General features: G+C 42.7%; 1 protein-coding gene across 19 annotated transcripts in view; it reads left to right on the forward strand.

The window, feature by feature from the left end:
• KMT2C (lysine methyltransferase 2C) overlaps nucleotides 1–12114 on the forward strand; it is a 270498-nt gene that overhangs the window by 221149 nt on the left and 37235 nt on the right. For all 19 annotated transcript variants that reach the window (XR_004276659.1, XM_032303952.1, XM_032303959.1 and 16 more), the window contains 6 exons: nucleotides 1540–1613; nucleotides 3110–3292; nucleotides 3666–5549; nucleotides 5995–6287; nucleotides 7985–9822; nucleotides 10905–11016. Coding sequence is in view for 18 of the 19 variants with exons in the window: in XM_032303952.1 (XP_032159843.1) it covers nucleotides 1540–1613; nucleotides 3110–3292; nucleotides 3666–5549; nucleotides 5995–6287; nucleotides 7985–9822; nucleotides 10905–11016 (4384 nt within the window). In the remaining variant the exon portion in view is untranslated. The remainder of the gene's footprint in view (nucleotides 1–1539; nucleotides 1614–3109; nucleotides 3293–3665; nucleotides 5550–5994; nucleotides 6288–7984; nucleotides 9823–10904; nucleotides 11017–12114) is intronic.

The following is a 12114-nucleotide window of genomic DNA, read 5'->3' on the forward strand; positions in this document are numbered from 1 at the left end:
AACTCTACCAAAAAAAAAAAAAAAAAAAAATTCCAGAACAGGAACTCAACATGTAGTCAAGAGTACAGTTAGGCTCAATCAGACCCCATTCTCAGAGTCTGTTCCCAACCAAGCTAACTCAGTAGTATTTGCCCCTTTCCCCAACAGTCCAGCCTGTTTGAAAAAAGTTGGATAGTATAAAGATACCATTTTTGAAAATTCTGCTTAACCAGAGGATGAACTGTTTAGATTAATGGAATGTCATTTATAGAATATTTTTAAGCAAACATTGGTTAATTATGGTGAGTTCATGTTGCCAGACAGATCAGGATAGAAAACGTTATTCACACTCTGTCTTAGAGTCGTTTCCCTGCTACCAGCATATAGTGCTTTTTAAAAAAATTTTTAAAATTTTAAATTTTTGTTTATTTTTATTTATTTATTTGACAGAGAGCACAAGTAGGCAGAGAGTCAGGCAGAGAGAGAGGAGGAAGCAGGCTCCCCGCAGAGCAGAGAGCTGGATGTGGGGCTTGATCCCAGGACCCTGGGATCATGGCCTGAGCCGAAGGCAGAGGCTTTAACCCACTGAGGCACCCAGGCAACCCAGCTTATAGCTCTTTTAAATAACCTGGGGGTTACCCAGAAGTGGATTTTCTTAAAGATGACATCTGTCTTTCAGGTGTCTTTTTGTGCTACTTTATTCATTTTGTATAGAAATAAATGCTATCTTACAGAACAATAAAAATCAGTGGTGTAGTACAGGGTTGTCTAGTAAAGGAATATACATACTTTTCAAATACTGTTTTATCCCACCTTCATTGGCTGTTTATAGATGAGCATATCTGGCTCTATTAAGTCACTTTGGATCAATGTCCATTATCCTTAGAGTAGAACTATGATTTTTTTTTTAAGTAATTTTATTATGTGATTTTTATTATGTGATTCTAGAACCCCATGAGTTAACATGTTAAGGCTGTTGCTATGTCACCATCTTCATTGGCTTTCTTAAAACTTTTTTTTTTAATGGCTTAATCATTTCTACATTTATCACTGTTGATTTCACCATATTTCACTTTGTTTACTGTCCTGACACTGTGAATTTCGTAGAAATGATTTGAAATTGTTAGTTTTCCATATGTTTGTTGTGCACAAATGCTGGTGAGATTCTTATTTATAATTATGATTACTTCTTTTGGTCAGATTAATAGACTTCTCTTGAGTACAGATATTTTATAAAACTCTTAGGTTTGGTTCTGTCTAGTAGCCTCTACATGGTTGAGGGAATGTGTTACATTTGGCTTAACTTAATCTTGGCAGCTTAGCCCATTTGATTTAAAAGCTTCCCCATTCTCTAGTGAGATGGTTAATAAGGCAACACTTCATTTAGCAGATATTTGTTTGGCCTACTCTGCGCCTGGAACTTTATGCCGCACAAAGAACTGAACTTAGGGCCACCCATTTTAGGAGAACGTAGCCAGACTAAGTTGTCTGTCAGCACTGCATGGTGATGCGTCCTGACCTTGGCTCTGGAAATGTGTGTACCGTGCTTTTCTGTTGCAGACTGGACTACCAGAGTGAAGCAGATTGCCAAGCTGTGGAGAAAAGCCAGTTCACAGGAAAGAGCACCTTACGTGGTATTTACCAAAACTCCCATGTATCAGATTCTTTTTTTTTTTTTTTTTAAGATTTTATTTAATTGTTAGAGAGAAAGAGTGCAGAAGCAGGGGGAGACGCAGGCAAAGGGAAAAGCATGCTCCCCGCTGAGCAAGGACCCCAGTGTGGGACTCCATCCCAGGGTCCTGGGATCATGACTGGAGCCGAAGGCAGGCACTTACTTAACTGACTGAGCCACCCAGGCATCCCTATATTAAGTATATACAATACCTAAACCTTACTTTTGTTGTCTTGGGTTAATAAAAAGATTTACCATTGCACAATATACATCTTAATACTTGCACAATTAATAAACAGTTTTGTTTTTATAGTGATTTCCTAATTTATTATGCCTTTCATAAGCTGGCTAATTAGAACCACGATATTGAAGATTGAAATCAGTTATTTTAGGAGCATATTTAATTCGTTTCACTTTTTTAGAAAAAAGATTTTATTTATTTATTTGAGGGAGGGAGAGCTCGTACAGGGAAAAGCAGAATCCCTGCTGAGCAGAGAGGCTGATGCGGGGCTGGATCCCAGGACCCTGAGATCATGACCTGAGCTGAAGGCAGAGGCTTAACCCATTGAGCCACTCAGGTGCCCCTCATTTCACTTAAAAATAGTTTCATCTCTTCGAAAGAGTACAAATTTTTGAGGCTACGTTAGTGTGCCTCAGTTTCTTCTACAGTAAGCTTTTTTTGTGTGTTAAGTTTAATGAAGATGTTTGTTTTGTGTATTTTGTAAGAGACATACCTGGACACCTTTAAGGAGCTTTTGAAACACAAGCTTTGTGAGAAATAGGATATTTTATAATACGGGTCACAGTTTAGATGGTGAATTATTTTCTCCCAAAGAGCCAGATTAAGGTTTTCAGCTTCATCCAAATCCTGGCTTCCCTTTTAAAGCATATTAAATGGACATTATTGTTTTGAAAAATATATGCATTTATTTTCCAACTTGGCTTTCAGTGCATATATTGTTAGAGATAATGAATGTTTGGGTAAAGCAAAATAATGTTTTTGATGTGTTGATAATGCCTTGTTTTCTTTCAGCTTGACTGTGGTAAGGTAAAGGCAGGATATTTTTAGCGTTTCTCACTATTTTCTTTAATGCTAAGCTTCAAATTCCAGATTTTAGATTTTAGAGGATTGATTAGATATTTTTCTTTACTCTCAATTGGCGGGGAGGTTAATTTTTCCATTTTTGAAGGGTCCTTGAAGACTAGAATTGAAAATAACAGATTACTGGGTTCTCTAGCCTTGTGCAGACAGGGCGATAGAAACCCATCCTTCACTGAGGTGATGTGGGTTAAACATGGGGGGAGACGGGGCCATGTCCAGAGGCTTCACACGAGAGCCTGGAGGCTCTTTTCAACTCTTTACCCAACTTCATTGTATAAAGTTTATCATAGTTTTACTTTGTTCCGTGAAACATGTTCCATTTGTTGGAATATAACTTCCTTCTTCTTTTTCCAAAGCAAAAAGCCCGAGACAACAGAGCTGCTTTACGCATTAATAAAGTGCAGATGTCAAATGACCCGCTGAAGAGGCAGCAGCAGCAGGACAGCATCGATCCCGGTTCTCGCGTCGACTCGGACCTCTTTAAAGACCCATTGAAGCAGCGAGAATCAGAGCATGAACAGGAATGGAAATTTAGACAGGTGTGTGTTTTTGTTTTTAATCATTTGCTTCTAAATTGCATTTTTACTGTTGGAGAGGACAGCAGCTCATGCCATTATTTCAGGAGATAGTTCTTATTAGAGTAAGAAAATGAGATGAAAGTAGGCTGCCCTTCTTCAGTAAGTGGACGTTGGGAGGTCACGGAAACCTCGTGGACCATGTGCTGTGGCCCGCGCGCGCGAGCGGGATGCGATGCATGATCACGGCTCCTCTTTGGGAGTTTGTGATCTGATACGGGCCCCGTCTGGTGATGGATGGCATCAAACAAATGAATTTTCTATCGCTTTTTTCCTCCCGTGACCATTACGTTCTTTTTCTCAACCCCGCGGTCGCTTTCTCTCTCCTGCCCTACAGCAAATGCGCCAGAAGAGCAAGCAGCAGGCCAAGATCGAAGCCACGCAGAAGCTCGAGCAGGTCAAGAACGAGCAGCAGCAGCAGCAGCAGCAGCAGCTCGGGGCACAGCCCCTCCTGGCCCCTTCTGGCTCGGACACACCCAGCAGTGGGATGCAGAGCCCCCTGACCCCGCAGCCTGGCAACGGAAGTGTGTCTCCCGCGCATTCGTTCCATAAAGACCTGTTTGCGAAGCAGCTCCCGGGCACCCCCACCTCTGCGCCTTCGGACGACGTGTTTGTAAAACCACAGGCCCCTCCTCCGGCGGCCACCCCGGCCCGTGTGCCCCTGCAGGAGGGCCTGCCGCAGCCTCAGGCCTGTCAGCCGGCCTCCCCGCAGGTGTTCTCGCCGGGAGCCTCTCACTCCCGACCGCCATCTCCAATGGATCCTTACGCGAAAATGGTTGGTACCCCAAGACCACCTCCTGGGGGCCATAGTTTTTCCAGAAGAAACTCTGCTACGCTGGCGGACAGCTGTGCCCCTCTGCCTTCAGTCTCTAGGCCTCCTCAGATGAGTGAAACAACAGCAAATAGGCCGTCCCCAGTCAGAGATGTATGTTCTTCCTCCACAACGAGTAGTGACCCCTATGCAAAGCCTCCAGACACACCCAGACCCATGATGACGGATCAGTTTCCCAAACCCTTGGGCCTTCCCCGATCCCCCGTAGTTTCCGAACAAACTGCAAAAGGTCCTCTCGCAGCTGGAACCAATGATCACTTTACTAAACCACCTCCGAGGACAGATGTATTTCAAAGACAGCGGATAGCTGACCCATACGCACGACCCTTGTTGACACCTGCCCCTCTTGATGGGGGTCCTGGACCTTTTAAGACTCCACTGCAGCCCCCTCCATCTGCCCAGGATCCCTATGGACCCGTGTCACAGCCACCAAGGCGATTGTCTGTTGATCCTTATGAAAGGCCTGCTTTAACACCAAGACCTGTAGATAACTTTCCTCATAACCAGTCAAGTGACCCATATAGTCAGCCTCCCCTAACCCCACATCCGGCGATGAATGAATCTTTTGCTCATCCTTCAAGGGCTTTTTCCCAGCCTGGAACCATATCAAGGCCAACATCTCAGGACCCATATTCCCAACCCCCAGGAACTCCACGACCTGTTGTAGATTCTTATTCCCAACCCTCAGGAACATCTCGCTCCAATCCAGACCCTTACTCTCAACCTCCTGGAACCCCCAGGCCCACCACGATTGACCCTTATAGTCAGCAGCCACCAACCCCTAGGCCGTCTACACAGGCGGACTTGTTTGTTACATCTGCCGCTAATCAGAGGCATGCGGATCCATATGCCCATGCCCCTGGAACACCAAGACCTGGGATTTCTGTTCCTTACTCTCAGCCACCAGCAACACCAAGGCCAAGGATTTCGGAGGGTTTTACTAGGTCCTCGATGACAAGACCAGTCCTCATGCCAAATCAGGATCCTTTCCTGCAAGCAGCACAGAATCGAGGAGCAGCTTTGTCTGGCCCATTGATAAGGCCACCTGATGCATGTTCCCAAACGCCTAGGCCACCTGGACCTGGTATTTCAGACACGTTTAGCCGAGTCTCCCCATCTGCTACTCGCGACCCCTATGATCAGCCTCCAATGACTCCGAGATCTCAGTCTGACTCTTTTGGAACAAGTCAAGTCACACACGATACTGTTGATCAGTCAAGGCCTGGCTCGGAGGGGAGCTTCAGCGCGCCTTCACACTCTCCGATGACTTCTCAAAGCCAGCAGTTTTCCGGTGTCTCCCATCTTCCTGGACCTGTACCCACTTCAGGAGTCACTGATACACAGAATACCGTAAATATGTCACAAGCAGAGACAGAGAAATTGAGACAGGTAAAAACGCATCCTGTCTTCATAGGTGTTCTAAGTGTATTATTTGAGAAAGCTGTTCATTTCACAAACTAATTTCTACACAGATGTTAAAGTTTATCTTTGTAGAGTTTGTCGTACTACAAAAGAAAAATGAAATTGGTAAAATTAATGCAGTTGAATTTGATATATTCTGCATCTTATTTTTGATCTTCATGAATTTGTATGGGAATTATTAAATATGAAAATATTCAATTTTATGATTCTTGTGTGGTGGGGAAAAGGACCCAAATTATTACTTTGTTCTTATAACCTGTTGAATAGTTAAGTACATCTGGTGTTTTATCCAAGTTGTGAACACTGAGATATTTTAAGCATCACCACAGTAACATATTGAGAAGTATTTGGACTTAATAAGCCATCCGTTCATTGTCAGACGTCCCCGTGACTGTCGTTTCTTTCCCTCCAGCGGCAGAAGTTACGGGAGATCATCCTCCAGCAGCAGCAGCAGAAGAAGATGGCAGGCCGACAGGAGAAGGGGTCACAGGACCCCGCAGCGGTGCCTCACTCGGCGCCCTTGCCGCGCTGGCAGCCCGAGAGCGTCAGCCAGGCTTTCAGCCGGCCTCCACCCCCCTATCCCGGGAACATCACGTCACCCGTTGTCCCTCCTCTAGGACCCAGATACGCAGTTTTCCCAAAAGATCCACGTGGCCCCTATCCTCCTGACGTTGCCAGTATGGGGATGAGGCCTCATGGATTCAGGTAATGCTTTTAATTTCATGCCACATTTAAACTGCTAGAAGGGAATAGAAAAGTGAAGTTACTGCTGAGACGCTGTTAATACTTTTTACTTTTTGATTCCTTTGAGATATAATCAGTGTTATTTTCCACTAATGAGAGGTCATGGAGTTTTCTTTTTTTAGCCTCTGGAGAACTCTGTACACTCTTAAAACCCTCCCTCAGTTATTAAGTATCGACTGTTAGGGTTACATTGTAGCCACAGGCAAGCAGCTCATCAGTCCATCTGATCTGTAGCGTGGAGCTGCCTCTTTAGTTCGGTGAAACTTTCTGGATTGTGATGAGTGAACATTGTCCTTGTCACAAATTTTCCATTTTAATGTACTTTGTAAATAACTGTGGAGATTTCCAGATTGATGAGCTGTTTTCCTCTAGGAGCTTTTCTTGGTGAGAGAGGGTTGTACAGGGAACAGCATCGTTTCTTTGCGTGAGTGGAGGGGCAGGTACGAGGGTCCGTCCTGGACGCGGTGCTGTAGAGACTTCTGTAGATCGTGCTTTGGTTTGGTCATGGATGTTTTTTCAGTCCTAATACCTATCTCCATGATAGTCTTAGCCTGATTTTCCTTTTTTCTTCCTCAGTTACTATTTATGCCTGTTGTTCTCTTTTATATTTACTTAAAAATTGCCTTTAATTTTTTTTAGAATGAGGTATAGTATAAATAATAAAAAGAGTCCTATAATTTATTCATCTACTAAGTTTTTACAGGTGATGCCTAGCCTTCTATATCTCTTACTGCCTCCTGTCATCATCCCTTTTAAGCAAATAGATCAGTCTTTTTGGTCATCATACCCATGCCTTTGTCTTCTCAAGGACAGAGGCCTAGAAGTCTCTCCAGTATGGGGCCCCTTGGTGGCTCAGGCATTAGGCATCTGCCTTCAGCTCAGGTCATGATCCCAGGTTCCTGGGATTGAGCCCTGCATCGGGCTGCCTGCTCAGCAGGAAGCTTGCTTCTCCCTCTCACACTCCCCCTGCTTGTGTTCCCTCTCTCACTATGTCTCTCCCTGTTGATAAATAAACAAAATCTTAAAAAAAAAAAAGTCTCTCCAGTATAATTTGTTAGACCACCTGCTTTCTTCAGGCTTCCCTCCACCCCATATCAGCCTTTCCTTATAACCTCCTTAAATAAGGAAAAAAGGGACTCTTACTCTAGTAGTATTACGCTTATTTCTGAACATTTGGTTGCATCTGCTTACTGTCAGTTTATGTTGTCTTAGATTATTTGCCTTTCGAGCTCAGATGTGGTGAGCATTGTAGGGTACTTAGCAAAAATTACTTGTGTATAGATACTTTGTAAGTGCTTTCTAATGTGATAATTTTGATTTGCTAAGTCGTTGTATTTGGCAACATTAATTTTTTTTTTTTTTAAAGATTTTATTTATTCATTAGACACAGAGAGATCACAAGTAGGCAGAGAGGCAGGCAGAGAGAGAGAGGAGGAAGCAGGCTCCCCGCGGAGCAGAGAACCCGATGCGGGACTCGATCCCAGGACCCTGAGATCATGACCTGAGCCGAAGGCAGCGGCTTAACCCACTGAGCCACCCAGGCGCCCATTGGCAACATTAATTTTGTATATGAGTTTAATCTAAAGCCGTTCCTTTTTCAACCTAACTCTAAATTCAGCATGATTCTTAATATTAACAATTTGCTTTTTTTTTTTTAGATTTGGATTTCCAGGAGGTAGTCATGGTACCCTGTCAAGTCAAGAACGCTTCCTTGTACCTCCTCAACAAATACAAGGATCCGGGGTTCCTCCACAGCTGAGAAGATCGATATCTGTAGATATGCCAAGGCCTTTAAATAACGCACAGATGAATAATCCCGTTGGCCTTCCTCAGCATTTTCCACCACAGAGTCTGCCGGTTCAGCAGCATAACATACTGGGCCAAGCATTTATTGAACTGAGGCATAGGGCCCCTGATGGAAGGCCACGGCTGCCCTACACTGCTTCTCCCGGCAATGTCATAGAGGTACCTTCTCATCCAAGACATGGAAACTTCATTCCCCGGCCCGACTTTCCAGGCCCTAGACACACAGAGCCCTTGAGACAACCTTCTCAGGGTCTACCAACTCAGCTGCCTTTGCATCCAAATTTGGAACAAGTGCCACCATCTCAGCAAGACCAAGGTCATCCTGCCCATCCATCTTCCATGGTCATGAGGTCTCTAAGTCATCCCTTAGATGGAGAATTTTCAGAGGCCTCTTTGTCAACATCTACACCAGCGGAAACAACGTCTGATAATTTACAGATAACCACCCAATCTTCTGATAGTCTTGAAGAAAAACTTGATTCTGATGACCCATCTGTAAAGGAACTAGATGTTAAAGATCTTGAAGGGGTTGAAGTCAAAGACTTAGATGATGAAGATCTTGAAAATTTAAATCTAGATACAGAAGATGGCAAGGGAGATGAATTGGATACTTTAGGTAATTTGGAAACTAATGATCCCAACCTGGATGACCTTTTAAAGTCAGGAGAATTTGATCTCATTGCATATACAGATCCCGAACTTGACCTAGGAGATAAGAAAAGCATGTTTAATGAGGAACTAGACCTAAATGTTCCGATTGATGATAAGATAGATAATCAGTGTGTATCTATTGAACCAAAAAAAAAGGAGCAAGAAGACAAAACTGTGGTTCCTCCTGATAAACATTCTCCATGGAAAAAATCCACAAGTACCAGTGAGATAAAAACAGAAGTACTGTCTCCAAATTCTAAAGGGGAAACCAAATGTGAAAGTGAGAAAAGTGCTGAGAGTAAGGATAATGTTGACACTCCCTGCTCACAGGTTTCTGCTCACACAGACATACATGATGGAGAGAAGGCTTCCTTGCAGTCCTGTGACACAGACCTACTTGAGAAAAGAGCTAATCGAGAAACTGCTGCTTCCAACACAAGTGGTGTTCGTGGCTCCACTCAGCTGCCCGCTGAGGACGGAATCAACTCCTGCAGCATAACTGGATCAACTCCAGTTCTCTCAAGTTTACTTGCTAATGAAAAATCCGATAATGCAGACATTAGGCCATTGGGGTCTCCACCACCAACTTTGCCAGCCAGTCATGTGTCGTCACCGTCCAATCATGTGTCGAGTTTGCCGCCTCCTTTGATGACACCACCTGGTCACGTTTTGGATGGTACCGTGAATTCTAATGTGGCGGTCGTCTCTAGAGTAAACCATACTTTTCCTCAGGGTGTGCAGGTAAATCCAGGATTCATTCAGGCTCAGTCAGCAGTTAATCATGGTTTTGGGACCGGAAAACCTACAAATCAAACTGTGCCTCTAACAAATCAGTCTGGTACCAGTGGCATGTCTGGACCCCAGCAGCTAATGGTCCCTCAAACATTAGCCCAGCAGAATAGAGAGAGGCCCCTCCTTCTAGAGGAACAGCCTCTGCTTCTACAGGATCTTCTGGATCAAGAGAGACAAGAACAGCAGCAGCAGAGACAGATGCAAGCCATGATTCGTCAGCGGTCCGAGCCATTCTTCCCTAATATCGGTAGGAATTCCTTGGACTTCAGTAATTGCTGTCTGTGGGCATTAGGGTGGCGTGCAGTAAGCTTCCAAGATTTCGGTATTAAAATTACATGTGGACCAGAGCAATGAGGGTCATATTTTTGTTCCTTATTCAGCTTTAAGATGAAAGCAGTTAAAAGTTTTAGATTCCTCCCAGGGATCAAGAGATTCAAAGCTCTTGAGTTTCAGAACTTCTCACTTTTATTACTTACACTGTTGTTTAACAGAAATTAGGCTCGTCTCCTTTAGTTCCCTCTAACCATTATTACCATGTCTTTTCAGAGTCAATGAAAGATGAATTTAAAGAAATTATGATAGAAATAGACTTCTTGCTGTCTTTGGTGTACAATAAATACTTGGCAAAGTTTTTCACATAAAGCTTTTTCACTTATTTCCAATACCATTAATTTGGAAAACAAAAACAAAAACTGTAAAATAGCAGTGCAAATACCAGAGTTCCTCCAGCAGTAAGACTCTGCAGTCAGAGTTCACATGTCAAAGGAACGCTTCCTTCTAAACAGTAAAACTGACATTCTGTTCTATAGGCATTACCGTTTTTATCATGGGGGGGGGCATTTCTTTTTCATCTATATGCAAAGAGGTCTTTTTTTCCCAGTAACCTATCTTTATTGCAAAGGTATGCCCTCAAGAAATAGATACATTCTTCTTTTAAAAAACAATAACTAGGCTTTGTGGAATTCCGTAGTATTGGAAATAACTGCAGTTTCTTGTTCATGATGTTGCATTTGGACAAAAAGGAATTGCATTGCTTTAGGTCATGGCTGCCATCTTCCTTAAATGTGGCAAGCTTCTTGCTCTGATTTTCGCACGACTGAGGTGGGCAAGCATTATGCAAATAGAGATTATTGAGATGAGGTCAGATTCAGGATGAGGTTTTTACTCTCTTGTAATTCCTCACCCAGTACAGAAACCTGTAACAGTGATTATTGTAATAAGGAATAAGAGTGTGTAAATTACATGATGTTTGTGATAGTTACATTACCTCTTAGTGTTACTTGAACCAAGTACTATGAAATAAATAACTTTAAAATATTTCTTCTTTAGATTTTGATGCAATTACAGACCCAATAATGAAAGCCAAAATGGTGGCCCTTAAAGGCATAAATAAAGTAATGGCACAAAACAATATGGGCATGCCACCAATGGTTATGAACAGGTAGGTAAAGATGTTTCTCGTTTTTACTGTGCATCAAGAAGTACATGAATTATTACTAGGTCTTAGAAAAAGCATATAGTAACTCAAAAACCTGTAGCCCAGGAATGAAAATAAATACTTAAATTGATTGTGATGTCGGCTGGATATGGTCAAATGTAAAATGTTTTAGGAATGTAAGGATTTAGTTTAGGTTAACATAATAAAAACAATAGGGAAAGGTCAAACGGTTGACTTGATTAATCCAGGCATTTAAGTGTGTTCTTGTAAGTACCTTTAGAACAATCTAACTGAAGGCTGCCCGGGACAGAGCTCTTCATCCCCGATGGAGGAAGATGAGACAATGAAACAGGAAAATAGAAATCGAACTGTTCTGTTGAGAAAGGAAGATAGCTTGCTTAAGCCTGTGAACATTTTTTTTTCCATCAAAGGAACAATGCAGAGAAAAAAGTGGGACATTTCAGTAAAGATCCTCAGTGTATAAGACAACTGTGAATTCATTTCTAAAATAAAATGTCCCTTGGGACGCCTGGGTGGCTCAGTTGGTTAAGCGGCTGCCTTCAGCTCAGGTCATGATCCCAGCGTCCTGGGATCAAGTCCCACATCGGGCTCCTTGCTCGGCAGGGAGCCTGCTTCTCCCTCTGCCTCTGCCTGCCATTCTGTCTGCCTGTGCTCGCTCTCTCTGACAAATAAATAAAAATCTTAAAAAAAAAAAAAAAAATCTTTAAAAAAAAAAAAAATCTTTAAAATAAAATGTCCCCAAAATGAATTTGAATCAAGAAAGAAAAAGTCAAGAGGATGGTTGAAAGTTAGCAGTTGGAGAACTTATCTTTTCACTGTTAGCAGAAAAGTGGAAATTATGCATTAAATAGGACTATAAGAGTTGGTAGACTCTGGATTTCTGAAATTAGAGTACTTCCCCCACTGAAGGTGTATTAGGTAACTGCTGGACAGTCTTTCTCAAGTTCTGATTATGGACTGCCGTCAGAATTACGTGTTTTTTTTTTTTTTAAAGTCAGGTTCTTGAATCAGAATGTCTGGAAATGGTGCTGGTGTATCCATATTTTTGATGAGCACCAAGAATTATTCTGAAGTATGTTG

Source organism: Mustela erminea, chromosome 11 (genome assembly GCF_009829155.1).
Source record: "Mustela erminea isolate mMusErm1 chromosome 11, mMusErm1.Pri, whole genome shotgun sequence".
NCBI lineage: Eukaryota > Metazoa > Chordata > Mammalia > Carnivora > Mustelidae > Mustela > Mustela erminea.